The 16,377-nt window shown below is 38.3% G+C and overlaps 1 protein-coding gene across 1 annotated transcript; it reads left to right on the plus strand.

The window, feature by feature from the left end:
* Positions 1 to 4,774: 4,774 nt before the first annotated feature.
* Positions 4,775 to 7,704, plus strand: LOC149846571 (uncharacterized). The gene is made up of 3 exons (XM_089998078.1): positions 4,775 to 4,929; positions 6,489 to 6,857; positions 6,942 to 7,704. The coding sequence occupies exons 2-3, from the start codon at positions 6,495 to 6,497 to the stop codon at positions 7,521 to 7,523; spliced, it is 945 nt and encodes a 314-aa protein (XP_089854204.1). The 5' UTR covers positions 4,775 to 4,929; positions 6,489 to 6,494; the 3' UTR covers positions 7,524 to 7,704.
* The last annotated feature ends 8,673 nt before the right edge of the window (positions 7,705 to 16,377 follow it).

Genomic DNA, 16,377 nt, shown 5'->3' on the forward strand with positions numbered 1-16,377 from the left:
AGGATTTCTTCTTATTCTTCCTTTTGAAGGAACTTTTCTTTGGCCCCGACCTCTGTTTTTTCTTATGAGAGGCCATATGTGCACTCGACACCCTCTCACTCTTCAATATGTCTGTCTCTTCAACATACTTGGCTAATAGGTCATTAAAAGGTCACTCATCGTTATGTATATTGTAGGTGATCTTGAAGGATCCATATTCAGTAGGCAATGAGGTCAAAAACAAATGGACTAAGAAAGAATCATAAATAATGAACTTCATGTCATTTAGTTAAGATGCAATGTTTCTCATTTCTAAATTGTACTGTCGGATGTGACTGTCACCAATATATTTCATAGATACCAGTTTGAACATCAATGTACTGACCCTTGCCTTATTAGAACTGAAAAATTGAGTTTCAATGGCTCCTAAAAATTCCTTCACTATCTTACAATGAGGAATGATGCCTCAAATATTCATAGCTACTCGAGATTGTAAAAGCAATAAGCTAAGTCTTTTTTAGCGCTCTCACTTCTGAAAGACAACCTTCTGTTCAACTGTGCACTGCTCTTTAAGAGCGTAAGGTTTGTCAGTCCTAAGGGCCAAATCAAGATCCACGTAATTGAGAGTGAACAATACTAATTATTTTCAATCTAAAAAATTAGATCCGTCTAATAGAAGAATATTACTAGAACCATCGATAAGAAAAAAACTTGATACAACAAGAAACAAAAGAAAAGACCTTATTATTTCTCAGACGTGACTTGTAATAAAAGGGTAAAAACTGAGACCCTTTATTATTTACCTTTTATAAGACATGCATAGTTGAGCCATTATCATTCCACTTTGATGAAAATGACAATACTCATAGTTGTTGTCTCTTTAATTCACAAAGAATTGACTTCAGTTGGTGAAACTAGCAGATTATGTAACCAGAGGTAATTCAACAGTGTACCTTTGGGTACGAACATGCTTCATAAGCTAGAATACACATCTACTATTACACCCTGTTGGAATACAATGTCCTACCTTTGGGTGGAATCGTTGTTTTATAAAGTCACACACAATCATAATAACGAATTTTAATACAATCCAAAGAATCCTTAATCAACGCAACTCAGATCACTTTGGTGATTGCATGAGTCAGTCAATTAAGATCTTTTATTGAAATCATATTATATTATGGAGTATGCTCATGCACACATATTAATGCATGTATATTCACGATAAAATATATATTATATCATCAAAATACAAGTTCATGCTTTAACTTACATGCATAAACTAATTTTGATGATAAAATATCATAAATTTAGTCATAATTCATGCTTAAAAACATTATGCATAACTTAACCAACATAAAACACATGAATTAACATGTATAATTCATGCTTTCTTAATAATAAACACTTATAAAGCATGAAAAATAACAAAAACATGCTCATATGGGTAAAACCCGGGGTTCTCGAGCTGGAACCAGTCTAAAAACATCATGAACTAGTCTGAAACAGCTTTGAACCGATCATCTAAGGGTTTGAACCGGTTCTGGACATAATAAACCAGTATAAAATATGAATAAAAGCTCATAAAACCCTATAACCGAATGAGAAAATCTCTATCATTCTATGGATTTATGAAAATAGGATCTTTATATCTCGAAACTGGTGAAAATTGATAAGAACCGATAAAAATAGCTCTGAATCTGTCTTGAAATGTGTAGTATCGATCACAGAATTGGTTCAGATGTAAATAGTACATGGACCCTGTTGCGGATCTTATCTAATTTAATTTGAATCTAGATCCTATCTGTAACTGAAACCTGGATTGGATCTGAGATATGATCCAAACACCAGTCCCATACTAAATCCAGATCCGTTCGATAATAGGAACCAGATCTGGACTAAACCCGGACTCGGTCATAATAGAACCCGGGGCAGACCTAGTCCATTCAGGATCCGGGGCAAACCTAGTCCAAACAGGATCTAGGTCGGACCTGATCCATACAGGATCGGGTCTGACCCGATCCACACATGACCCGGGTCTGACCTGATCTAAACAAGACCCGGGTCTAACCTAGTCCAAACAGGACCTAGGCTCTTCGGATCATACCTGAAACCCAAATGGGTTCGGGTTTGAACCTGGGTCAGGATTGACCCGATATCCAGGCAGACCCGATCAACCCAAAATGGAACTGGTATCCGACCAGGTACCCAACATTAAACAGAAGCCTGATGCCTTTCGATTTATGAGAAAACCGTTCGGTTTTCTCAAAAATCGAATGTCGCCCCACGATGACCCACGTCGCCATACGATGATATGTGTCAGTGAAACAACGATGCCCTACGACAGAGGACCCCCACTACCTGGCAACAACAACCAGCGACAACCCAACAGAGGGAAAAGAAAGGTAAAAGGTTTTCTCCTTTTTTTTTTAATACAGATTTGTCGCCAAGGCTAGCTGTCACCACCGACGACCAAACGATAAGGTCGCCAACGACAGGGATCCTGTCCCGGCCTGTCTTGCGATGGACCCATGGTCGGAACCCCTATGAAAGAAAACCCATCCAACGAGGGATTTGGGGTTTTCGCCAGGACAACAGTCCAATGAGGGCTCAAAGCAGCCAGCGGCGCCGGCAAGGTCTTCGGCCCCTCACCTCCCCCGGTGAAATTCCACCAACAAAAAAGGTTAGAGTCTGTTGGTCGCCGACCAAGGCATCAATGGTCGGCCGATGGCGACAACGATTGCCTTCAACCACCACTAACCTACCTCCCGGTGGAAGAGAAGGTGCCTTTGGTGTGTGAGAAAGAGGGGTTTTCTCAGAAATCGAAAGCCTGACACTTTCCTTATCGACAGAGGAAAACAATCGATCAAGTACGGAGCCGCCACCCTCTTAATGCTGAGGACGGCTCTGGTGAAGTCCATCAGCGATGGCGACGACATTCGACTTCAGACTCTCCCCCTTCCTTCCCCGACGAATGTCGATTTTTGCAAAAGGGGAGTCAGAATCGCCCCTGCTATTCAAAAAATTCATAGAAGCATGGGAGAACAGAATGCAAAATGCTGGCCCGCGTCCAGCATGACCGTTGGTCGCTGGTAGCAGACGGGCTTTCAAGCATGTCGGCCCCAATCCCTGCTACCTACCGTTACTTGCATTGGTGACCGTTATCGTCGGTGGTGCTGAAACACGACAACAAGCTCGAGTCTGCATCAACAACCATAACAGGATACACCGACATCAGTGAGCATAAACTGAACTCTCCTGATGCACCCATAAGCACAACAGAATGTGGGATGAGTGGGCCCATAACCCAATGTTGGTGTATTTGCAAAAATGAAACAGAAATGCAAAAAGTACACATATATCGGTAGACGTCATACTTGATGCGATGTACAGGTGCCCGACGTTCTCCTCAGCCTATCAACGCTCACGATGAGCCCAAGCCTTCAAGTCGATGATGAGCAAGACCCTGAACCCAAACAAAAATTTCAAGAACGTGAGCAATAGTCTATCTTTCAGGCTGTTGGCTACTCTCATCATACAACCTCACCTTCTCTTCTCTTTTATAATATATGATAGGAGGTGGTTACTAAACGTGATCTTTCCATATTCAAGTAACCTCCGCCCCCAGTAACACCCATTAAGAGCCCACTAACCCTATCCATAGTGTCAAACCGAGTCATCCGTTGAACCCAAACCCGAAATGTCAAACAAGATCACCACCCCTTTGCTGAAACAGATGCCCGCTCACATGGTGGTGCACGGATTCAACAACGACGCCTCTGTGCTGCGGGAACTCGTCTTAACGTCTGTTGTGACCATCCCCAGGAACATGGCCTACACCCGCAAGATCTTCGACCCCGTCTCGCACCGGGCAGTCGAACACCATGATCAGAGGGTTTTCCCAGAGTTCAAGCCCCCTCGAGCCCATTCTGCTCTACACCCACATGAAGAACAAAGGTAGGGAACAATTTAGATTTGTACTATTACGTCACCAGACTTTACTGGATTTGGATTGGGATTTAGATTGGTGCTTTCCATCGTATCTACTTTTCACTTTCAGATCAAATGGGGTCCATTTGCACTCATTCCTTGCTTTCAACATTTCTTAACAGATGCAGCATTATTATCTAAAAGTTGTATCCGGAATCAACTCCACACATTGGGTCTAGTTCGAACAAGAATTTGAACCCAGACTTGCTACCCAGTATTCGGATCTACCATGATCCTGCTGGTAACAGACCCCTTCGCACCCGTCCTCCGCATATATTTCGGTTCCGGGGTATGGTTTCATACTTCCATTAATATAGTATATAAGGCTAATGGGTTGTGTTTGTATCGGCTACCTGACCCAAGCCGAATTCAAATTCTCGGGTTTAAGCATAAAAGTACTGACCTTGAACAATATTCGGGTCAACCGGACCCGACCTGACCAATATGCGGGCTAGGATTGAGTTATGATTTTTGCCGGGTACCCGACCCGACCTAAATTTTTTCTCGGATACCCGGTCCGAGACGAGCGTTTTATATGTATTTTCTGTAGAAGTAAAATTTTAAAATTATGGGGATCCAGGTTTGGAATTTCATTTTCGTGACCTGGAAATTTGTTATGTGGGCGGGTTCGGGTATACCCTGATGGGTCGGGTACCCGACCTGTTGACAGCCCACTATCTGCTTGAATTCGGGCCTGACCCGTTTCATGGAATCCGAAATTCGAAATAAACCCGTCTTCTCTCTCTCTGGTCCAATCAACCGTCCTAACCCTCGCCCTGTTAACCCCCGTTAGTCCTCTCCGCAATCTCTCTTGGACTCTCTCTCCCTCTCTGTCTCTCCCCAACCCCTCTTCTTCACTCTGTTGAACCCACTTTGGATGGCTGCACCCTGACAAACCCTCATATCGTTGTTGCCCATCTGGGCCACTCGGCGACCAACCTTCAAATTTGTGGGCAAGAGGTGAGGCTACTGTTCTTTTTCCCTTTTCCCTTTCAATGGGTTTCTGATGGATTATCTAGTTTTCCTGTTTCTGCTACCCAACTGCTTCTTGAAATTTCTGATGGTCTTTTTGTCTATACTTTTTTCATTTCTTGCCTTAATATAATGTTGGTATTTGGCTAAATCACATTGAATAAGGGAAAATGTTAGAGAAGAATTGCCAAAATGACCTAAATTAGTGTTTTGCTTCTCTTGTTGGAAAATTGGGTCTAATTTGAATTGTTAGAGTGTGTTTGGATGCACCCTTTTGTCTACACAAAGTGGTGTATGTCCTCATATTGTCGTTTGGTGGAAAGACCAATGTCCCAATTTATCTCACGTCCAAAGGCCTTTTTAGGGTGTCATCACTAACCGGAATGAAAAAAGACCGAATTGTGCTGTTATGGAACATGCGCTTCCGGTCGAACCCTAGGAGGGTATTGTTTCTATAATGAAAAGCATCAACCAGGAAGGTCTTATACGAATCACCGGCTTGAATTGAAGACAATCATTGTCTTCTTTTTTAAACCTTTTTCGCCGATAGGAATCCCCTTATGCTTGATCATGAGTTCTTTTTGCTCTGTTTAGTGTCAGAGGAGGTATCTTTTTGTGAGACTACGATATTACGAATGTGTTAATTCGTTTTTGTCCAAGGACTTTGCGTGCACCAACGCATTTGATAGCTAAGGTTATTTACGTTGACTGTTTTTATGCACTGCTAATGCTAAGGTGTAACCGAAGTTGATGTGTGTGACAATTTTAAAATGCTATGTAGAAAACATTGTTTGAGCTTGTATCCAAGCTTTTTTAACCTTCATCCTGGTTTCCAGACAAATTCATATATGGAACAGTCGTGGGGAAGAACCGATAGGTTTTAAATTATTGCCACACTCAGCTATCTATCATGATCTAGGTCTGTTTTGGTGATTTTAGTTGTCTCTTGATGTCGTGGAAATTGTACTTGAAGCGACAGTTTCAAATGAAAGTAACATTGTTTTGGTTTGTTGCATTTTACGCTTCCATTTTGGGGTATGGCGGGCTATTTGATTGGTCCTCAGCTGGGGACGCTTGCACTAATGGATTGGATGAAGTGGAGGTGAAAACAGAAATTTGGGCCTATTGCACCCCATTGGGAGGATGCTTGGAATATCTTTAGGAATATAACCAGTAGGATGGGATCATGGGACAATCAATTAATTTTGCTAGATAAAATATTAAACTTGTATATTTATAAAAGTCATGTTCTTCAGATTGATGCTAGATCGTCATATTTGCAATTTCATATAATGTTGGATGCTTGTTTTATCAGGTGACTCCATCACACAAATATCAATCTTTCTTTTAATTATCACATTTAGAGGATTTTTTTTTGAAAAAGTGGGAAAACTTCAAAATATTGTGATAAACTGAAAAAACTCAGAAATAAAAATAAAATGTTTTGATTGCAGCACTTGTCACCAAATATTTTAGTGCAGGTTGAGTATAAAAGGATATGGTATGTTATTATAACATTTAAGCAGGTTGATGCAATCATGATACAGGTCGCTATGGACACTAATTCCCCCAAAGATAAGGAGGAAGCTACAAAGTCCAAGTCTTCCAAGGTGCATTTCCGTTGGCAAGATCATGCCAATGCAGATGCACTCCTTATGGAGCTCTGTCTTGATGCAGTCCGACAAGGTAAAAAGCCCAATAAGGCCTTCAAAAGTTCAACGATTCGGCAAATGGCTGATGAGGTTAACAAGAGACTAAGTTATGAGGTCACAGAGGATAACGTCAGATCACGGCTGAAAACTTGGAAGAGAACTTACCTCCAAGTAAAAGAGTTATGCAGAGTCAATGGATTTCGCCATGATCCCATCATGCATCAAGTGATTGCACCATCTGAAGTATGGGAGGAGTATTTGAAGGTACAGTCATATGACACACTAAACCAGCTTTGATTAACCATTGTATTCTGTACATGGTGTTTGTTAAGTTGTTTTATTTCATAGGCAAAGCCTGAAATGAAACATCTGCGGGGGAAGACTATTGAAAACTTGACACAGCTTGGCATCATCATTGGGAGTAACCAAGGAGAGGGTCGATCTGCAGTGTCTCATGCTGATATCAAGATCTCCAAATCCACTACAGTTTTTCCAGTTTCTCATGAGCGCGTCCCAGTTCCTCAGGAGGATGTGGAGGACAATATGGGCTTTGGTGATGCCCGACCTCCCTCTATTCCTGAAGCAGAAGGTGCATCTCATTCAACAAAGAGTCGACCTAGGCCAAGTCTTTGTGCTGAAAGGTGGAGTAAAAAATGCAGGGCTGCAGATATTCTTAGGGAAGCCCTGGCTCCTTTGTCTGCTGCAATTCAAAGCCTGTCAAAGAGTATTTTCCAAGACCAAGAACTTCTTATACAACAAAATGTAGCCAAAGAGTTGGAATCGCTTGGCCTTAGTGCCAAAGAGTACCTCTCAGCAGTCACGATCCTTTCTCAGCAAAAAAACATGGCTAATTGTTTCTTATGTTTGAAGCCAGAGATGAGAAAAGAGTGGATTCTAAAAATATTGGGGACAGACCAAGGGAGCTCTTGATAATTTTGTTAGACATGAAATGTTGGTTCTTCTTTCACTTAATGTGAAACTCTTTTCATGTAATATAGATGATAATGAGAGCGGATAGTTGATAGAGTAAATTTTTCTGCATATTATGAATGGCTACGGTCATCTAGAATTCATAGTTATGCATGATATAAATCAGTCTCTGATTTCCATGTTATTCCTGGTTATTGGTATGGATTCTTTCTATTGGACTTGGATATGCTTCTCCTTTATAGAAAGGATTTTTTTTCTGTATTTTATGTGCATATTTCGGATTTTTGGTTGATCTGTCATGTGATGGAATTTTCTATATTTAGAGAGCTTTTTTTTCAGGATTTACTCATAGAGAAGAATACTAGATGCTTCGTTTTCTGAATTTGAAAATCTGTATTACATACTGTGAACATGTTGAACTTAGGTTCCGGTTCTTATATGTGAGTTTGGTGGGCCGTGTCAAACTAAAAGGCCCATAAAATCAATAATTACAGTTTCATGGAGACTCCCTGTATCAGATTTTTGTCTTAGTCTCAAATTTGCTAGAGACCTGGAGGTTATTCTTCATGCCGGTGATGCTATCATTCTTTGCCTTTTCCTTTCTTGTCCTTCCTTTCATCTTCTTAATTCAGACGGTGTCTCAAAGCTAGAGCCGTAGGTACTGAGAAGCAAGAAACTGGCAGATAATTGTTATACTACTCATGTTTTTCCATGAAGGTTGAGAGGTGGGTGAATTGATTTGTAGATTCACCACAAAATGTCTGCTTTTCTCATTGATTCCTGCCTACAACAACAACAACTACGCCTTCATCCCAAAACAATTGGGGTCGGTGATATGAACCAACAAAGAAAATCATTCTGGGTCTTCCACATGAATCCTTCTCCTCCATTCATTTCTATCCAATGTCATGTCCTCGGTGAGGTTCAAAGCATTCATATCCTTTCCTATCACCTCCATCCATGTCTTCCTAGGCCTACCCCGACCTCTTTTAACTAATATATTTTCTCATTTCTCCATCCTTCTACCTGGAGCATCATTAGGCCTTTGTCGAATATGTCCAAACCACCGTAAACGATTCTCTCTTATCTTATTTTCAATGGGTGCAACGCCTACCTTCTTACGTATCTCCTCGTTAATTATGGTTATATGATTCTTTTTTAATTTGTATTATAGTTTGCTTTCTATCTTTTTTTGTGTACAGTTGTTAAAGATGATAATGAACCTGCGCTGTTCCAGGGTCCTAAGTTGGCATTGCAATGTTTTGCTGCTTGAGTCTGGATGTCATCTGTTAATGGGCCAACTGGTTTGAGTGGATAGATCATTAGATCCTTTACAACCGAAGGGAATGGTAGGGATGGTTTTGGCCTTCTAGTCATATTTCATGCCTTGGCTGCCCACATACGCTTTCAATATGAGGCGTTTGATTGCGTGGATGATGGTGTCTGCCGTCCAAGCAATGCGTGGGGCCCAAATGTGTGCCCACTCAAACGCACAATGCAGGGACAGGCAGGACACCTTTGAAAAAGCATCCCTCTGGGATGCCTTTTCGTGTCCGGGGGAGTTGGAACAGAAACACTTTTGAAAAAAAAAGTGTCACTAGCTGTCCTTGCCCAGGGCTGTCTGCGGACATGACAGGGCATGGTGTCCTTGTCCATGGCTGTCTGCTAATCAAACGCCCATGTTAACTTTTATGGTAGGTCAATCTTCAAGATAAGTGGTTATATGCGTCAATCTTCAACAGAAGTGATTGTATGGCTTCCTGTGTGATTGCCCTAAGATTTGGTGGTGTCCTAAATTGAGCCACGTTCAAGTGCGAGGCTCAATCTACTCTGAATATGATTCAGCTGGTCTAACTGAGTCAAAGTACAACAAACTTAAATAATTAGTCCAATTTCCTGCTTCAGTGGTTTGTGTTACTTGTGCGTAGGGTTGTCAACGGGTCGGGTTTGACCCTGGACCTGATCCGTACCAAACCCTATAGGGTAAGGGTTTGGTGATAAATAAGAATGTCCGATTAGAATCCGGGTAGAACTCAGAGTTCGATTAATATATAGAGCCAGGTATGGTTTGTGAAATTTTATACTAGGCCCAGGCCCGACTCGAGTTCCGACTAATATATGCAAAATTTCAATGTAAAAAGAATAAAAAATACTATTTTACTGGGTATGGTCCAGGTCTGGCTCATGTAATCCTTATAGGATTTGGGTATGGTTTCTCTTATGGTGGGTGTAATTGGACCCAAGTCCGAACTCGATATTAACATCTCAAATCAAGTTTGGGTCTGATTCTATTTGGGTCCAAACCAAACTCGACCTGTTGACACTCCTACTTTTGCCTCGCAACAAATTTATGGCTGAGTGAAGTAATATTTTGTTTGGAAAATGGCCATATGGTACAACAAAAATAATGCATTTAAAAAAATGCCCCACAATTTACCAAATTCGTCGAATGGAAAATCTCACAGGTTTTTAATTTTTTCTTGATGCTTTTACCCCTCGCAAGTAAGAATTTTCAATTTTCGCATGTTATGCCACTAAAATAATATACCCATAAAACTCGTCAACAAAATTGTATATGTGGTTGCAACTTTTCAAAAGAGATTGCAAAAAAAAAATTACAAAACTCGTGACGATCGCCTGCAAAAATCATTAAATTTGCGAAAGTCTGATAATCACAAAATTGCAGGAAAGTATGCATGAAATATTATGAAATTCTAAAGTATTTGTGAAAGTCTGATATTACAAAATTTCTTATTCGAATCGCACCTGCATTGCAAAATTCCTTTTCTTGTGATTTTTGGTCCTATATAATGTGTGTTTAGCTTTTTCTTTTTCATTTGTATTTGGAAATAGCGGTAACCCCAATCCTCCTTCTCCCTCTAGAACTCGAACCCTCCAACGATTCTCGTGAAAGTTGTTCACTCCATCTTGTACAAGGTTGTGGTATCCTTCTCTTACATTTCTACGGTTAGTTACTAAGGTTGTGGTATCTTTTTCTTTTTCTCATTTACCGTTTAGGGTTTACAATCTTTTGAGATTTTCGCATATAGTTGCTTATTTTTGCCCATTGCTTATCAATATTTCTATGTTTGATTGAGGCTACGCGGATTCAATTAGTTAGATGTGGTTGTGGTTGATTGTACACAAACATTAAACAAGGGTTGGTTGTGGGGGTATTGTGGCTTATTGGTTTTTAAAGTTGTTAACTAAGTGATACATTGTGTGGTTTGTGTAGGCAGTTATGATGGCTGTTGAAATGATATTTATAAATTACTATAGCACTGAGCATTCATTTTGGAGATCTATAATAGTCTATAAAAATAACAATTCTAAGAAATTTATAGCATTAATGTCTTGTAAAACAAATATGTAAAAGAGTTAATGGTCCACCAGATAAATGCACTCCAAAATTAGATGGTAAGATATATGGATATATCTCTTTGTTGACGATGATGTACAGTCAATGTTATATAGGGAAAACATTTACTTAATTGCTAGTAGAGCTATACAAATTGACAATGTTTGTGAAGTTAAACAAGAAATTGAAGGATACATAGTTAAACATCAAGTGACAATCCGAAGTAATATACAAGACGTCTCAACCACCAGCTATTGAGCTCACTCACATGTTAAACATCCTATCGTTCTCAATAATTAATGATGAGAGGATCACTGCAAACGATATGGAACCACTTGGACAAACCAATATCGGTGATCATCGCATGATGTTTTATAACACCCAACCTTTCAATACATATGACAAATCTAGGTAAAGGTTGTCGATCTTTCTAATTTATACTTGAACTGAGGTATTATTTTTCTGGTTAATCTTGAAAATTGGTAATACAAAAATGTTATATTTTTGAAAGCAAAGAGAGCCATATATACGATGAGTTTTAATTTACATTATGCAATTGATCAATCATTTTGCGCTAGCAGCAATGACGGACATAGTGCCAAATTAGATGATAGCGATAATTCTGAGTATACCATGTCGGTTGAGTCAGACTCAAAAATCATAGGAGAGGACAAAATTAGTGATGATCTAAAACAAGTATTGGTGGGTAAAAACGATGTGCTAATGAAATTTGAAAAGTTAAACCCTTGGTTCTCAATGAACGAATTCTCATACAATGAATAATAATTGATGTAGAGATTTTTCAGCTGTATGATGAGTTGCATAATGAAAAACTTAACAAATGCAAATAGTTCCAATACCTATCAACATAGTCAAATGATCGCGAAATTTCTTGCAGCAAAAGATTTTCTGATATTGATCTGTGTTATGAGTTTTTAGCGATCATATAGTTAGGAATAACCTTAAAACAAAATTTGTGAAGAGCTGCAGTAATAGAGTTACTCTCGTATGTACGAGAAAAAACCCATAGAATATAGTAGATTGTTCCTAGAAGATGTGCAAAGCAACATTTTTTAAAGTGAAGAGGTATCAAAATGAGCATACATTTGGTGGATCAATGGACAACCTTAATGCAGGAAAAGTGCTTTCAAAGTGGATTTCATGTGTTATTCATGGATGTATGCATGATAACTCGAATATGACTCTAAGAGAAATCATGAACGACCTCAATCGTGATATAGGTATGGAGGTCTCTTACAAACAAATATGATGTGGACATGAATTGACTAGGTTGATACTGTATGGTTAATTCGAGGGGTCTTTCAAGATGTTTTTTGCTTACTGTCATCATTTGATGATGGCTAACCCTGGATCAGTAGTGTTTATTGAAACTAATACAAACAGTAGATTTAAGTACCCGTTCCTATCCTTTCGACCATGCATCGATGAGTTTGTCAAAGGATGCCCTTAACTTCTTATGGTAGATAATGCATGCTTAAAAGAAAAATATATGAGCATTTTGCTGTTTGCTCACACGATTGATGTTTTCTGTGATATGTTTATTGTAGCATTTGGACTCGTAGATAAGGAGTCAAAGAAGTCATGAAAATAGTTTTTGTGGCATGTAAAGAACCAAATAGATATCTACGATGATGATAAGCTCAAGGTTAAACAATAGTTGACAATTATCTCATATAGGCACAATGAACTTATGTATGTTGTCCCTCGCACATGGTGTAATTGTCATTATGGATATTGCATGAAGCACCTAATTGAGAATTTTTTGAAAAAAATTGGTGCACTGCTTAGTGCATATTGGTGGTGCACTGTCAAAGCACCCACGAGACGACAATGTTATTTTTATATTTCAAAGATCAGTGAGCAAAGTTAAAAAGCATACGCATATATTGTTGATAAACCGATACATTGGACTAACAATCATTTTTTCACTAGAAGGTACGAGTGCTTAACCTCTAATATAGTGAAGTGCTTTAGTTCGTGGATTCTTTCTGTACATGATACTTAATTTTACTTATTAAGAAGCTTCATCTAATGTTGATGAAACTTTATGAGAAAATGACTAACAAAGAAAATGACTGGTATTGTGGTGTCTAAGGTAATTACAAAGATTAAAGAGTGTAAGATAAAAACATAAAAGTTATGCGTAGTAGTAGTGTATTGCCTCCACCATTATTACGAAGCACGTGACTGGAAGCATAGATACTCTGTTGATCTTAAGAGTATGAAATGCTCTTATGAAGAATGGTAGGTTAGTGGGATTCCTTGCAAGCATGCCATCATATGCATTTTGTATGAGGGTTATCTTCCATATGATTATTGCGACAAGTTCTATATAGTTGAATCGTATTGAACTGCATATGATACTTATTCATTTCATTCGATGGTCGATAATGTCCTATGCGTTGCTTTTTTGACCTTTATTTTCGTTTTACTACCAACACCAATTAAGAAAATAGAGCGACCTAAAGTGAAGAGATGAAGAACACAACACAAAGAGGTGGTGACATACAAGTATAGTGTATGTCATGAGCTTGCCCACAATAGACATGATTATGAAGTAATATATGAGTATTTGATGCATTTAGTAAGTAGTCTATGACATGCTTCTTTATAATTTACATAATATTTTTTGAATATTGTGTTTTTTTTAAGTACTCATTCAGTTTAATGTTGTATTAGTTACGATATTTGTGCAGAATGATCGACTACAAGACATTCCTAAGCAATCAAATTGATAATTACTTTTGCACATGTTTGTTAACTTATTTTGTACATGTTTGTTCATTTGGTATACGAATGTTACAGGTATGTCCTTTTGTATATGCAATACTTGGGATTAGGCGATCCAAAAAATGAGAGCTAAGCTTGCTGCAATGAAAGCTGATGAAGAGTCTATGACAGATGCAATTGTGCTTGTAGATGAAAGCTGATGAAAGCGATCATTGCGCTTGCGGCAATGAAAGGTGATGAAAAGTCTTATCATATATATGCATTTGTGTATGAATAAATAATAGAATAAAGTTGTTTGATTTTTGTTTTTTGAGAAAAATGAATTGTGTATATAACAGAGAATAAAGTTATTTGATTATTGTTTTATAATATGTGGTTGATTTGTTTATGAGAATGAATTATATACATAACAGGGAATGAAGTTGTTTAATCTTGTTTTTTGTTTGATGTGTTTTTTGATATATGTTGTTTATGTATAGGTACATACGAATTTCGCAATTGATGACTTTTCATATCAAGAAGAATTTTCATAAGGTACATGCAAATTTCAGTTCATTCCTTTTAAGTTAGAAAGGAATTTCGCATGGTAGATAAAAAATTTAGTTCATTCTTTTTAAATCAGAAAACCATTTCGCAAGGTACGTGTACAAATTTGCAAAAAGTATGATATTGCAAAATTTCTTATTAACATCACACCAGTATTATGAAATTTATTTTTCTTGCGAAAATTCTTATTCGCCTCTATCATTCACAGGACATTTGTCGAAAAAAATGTTAGAGGGCCAAAAATTGAGGTTTGAGAAAATAGGGCATCCAGATACAAAAAAATGGCTGAGAAATGAAGCGTCATTCTTTCATAAAATGAAGTCGCTCATACATTGCATTCATCAATTTTTTCACAAAATGAAGTTTTTCATACATTACTTTCATTTTATTCTTTCACAAAATAAAGTTTTTTCATACTTGCATTCATTCTATTATTTCACAAAGCAAACTTGCTAATACATTGCATTTATTGCATTCTTTCACAAAATGAAATTGCTTATATAAATTGCATTCATTCTATTATTTCACAAGAAATCTTTTTTTCACTACCGCTTTGATGGGTAAAAAATAAAGATGCATCGACTTTGTGTTGATGGAAAAAAATCTATTTATCCAGCTATCACAATTCATTAGAGTGGATGCCCAACATCGATTCTACATACCATAAGATGTGCTTACCAAAAAAACTTACAGTTCGTTAAAGCAAAGGCCTCAAGAATGTTGCATATCCCACCCATACCACGTGATCGAACACTGGTTGTGAGATATGTCAACTTTGTGTTGATGGGGAGATACATTACTATCATTCCTATTCTTTATGACGAGAATGTGTTGCAGATTTCATTTTCTATCCCACTCATACCATAAAATGCCCTTATCGAAAAAACTCATCATTGATGATTTTTCATCGAGGAAGTGCCGCCAATCTTCTTACCGTCAATGTTTGGCCTAAAAAAAATGGTCATAATTTTTCACTGGTTGGAGACCGCAAAAAGCCTAGTTTTTGTGAAACCTTAACTTTGCTTTTATATTATGCTGGTACAAACTTTCACAAATATTTTAGAATTTTGCAATACTTCATGTGATACTCGTCCGTAATTTTTTGCAATTATCGAAATTTCATAATTTTTTATGAATTTCGTAGGTGATCACACAAAACTCGTGATGAGTATCACAATTTTTTGAAATTTTGCAATCATTTTTTAAAACCAAAACCTTAGATGCAATTTTGTTGACGAGTTTCGTGGGTGTATTATTTTAGCATAATGACATGTGAAAATAAAAAATTCACACCTACGAGAGGTAAAAGCATAAAAATAAAATTTAAAAACCTACGAGATTGTTCATTCAGCAGATTTGATAAATTGCGAGGCATTTTTACGAACACATCACTCTTACCATATAGTACGGTCATTTCCCGTTCTTTGTTATATTCACAAGTTATGATATATGGTCAATTCCTTGTGTGCCTTTGAGTGAGACTCACATTTGGCTGGAAGAATCAGGAGCTCTCGCCAGCCACAACGAGCCAATGAACACAAGCACATTGAGCCCAAAGCAAGTCGATAATGTTAAAAACAAGCCCATCTTCATGAGCCTAAACGAGCACATCTACGAGCCTAAACGAGCCCAGAAATATTGAATATGAGTAAAAACGATCCGGGCATAAATGAGCTTGCAAACCTAGATGAATTTGAGGGCTTTACACGAGCTGAACGGATTGTTGATGGCTCATCTACTTGATGAACCTAGGGGTGTCAATGGGTTGGGTATGACCTGGACCAGACCCGTGCTAAACCTTATACGGTCTGATTGAGAGCACCCGATTAATATATGGAGCTGCATATCCAAATTACAACTAAGATCTACAAATTTTCAATATAAAAAAATTAAAAAATATTATTTTATCAGGTATGGTTTGGGTCTTGGTTCATGTAATCCTTATAGAATCGAGATATGGTTTCTCTTATGGTAGGTCTAATTGGACCTAGTTCTGGACTCCATTCTAGAGGCTGAGTCCGAACCAACCCGACCCTTGTGACGCCCCTAGATGAGCCTATACAACTGGGTATAGTTTTGGCTAGGGGTGGCAATTTCTGACACGACCCGCCAACCCGACCTGCCAACCCGCTTCTAAGCCGGGTTCGGGTTTGACTTAAACGGGTTCGTGTCATAAACGGGTCGACCCGCCTAACCCGT

This window comes from Nuphar pumila, chromosome 2 (genome assembly GCF_984573655.1).
Source record: "Nuphar pumila chromosome 2, dmNupPumi1.hap1.1, whole genome shotgun sequence".
NCBI classification, from domain to species: Eukaryota; Viridiplantae; Streptophyta; class Magnoliopsida; order Nymphaeales; family Nymphaeaceae; genus Nuphar; species Nuphar pumila.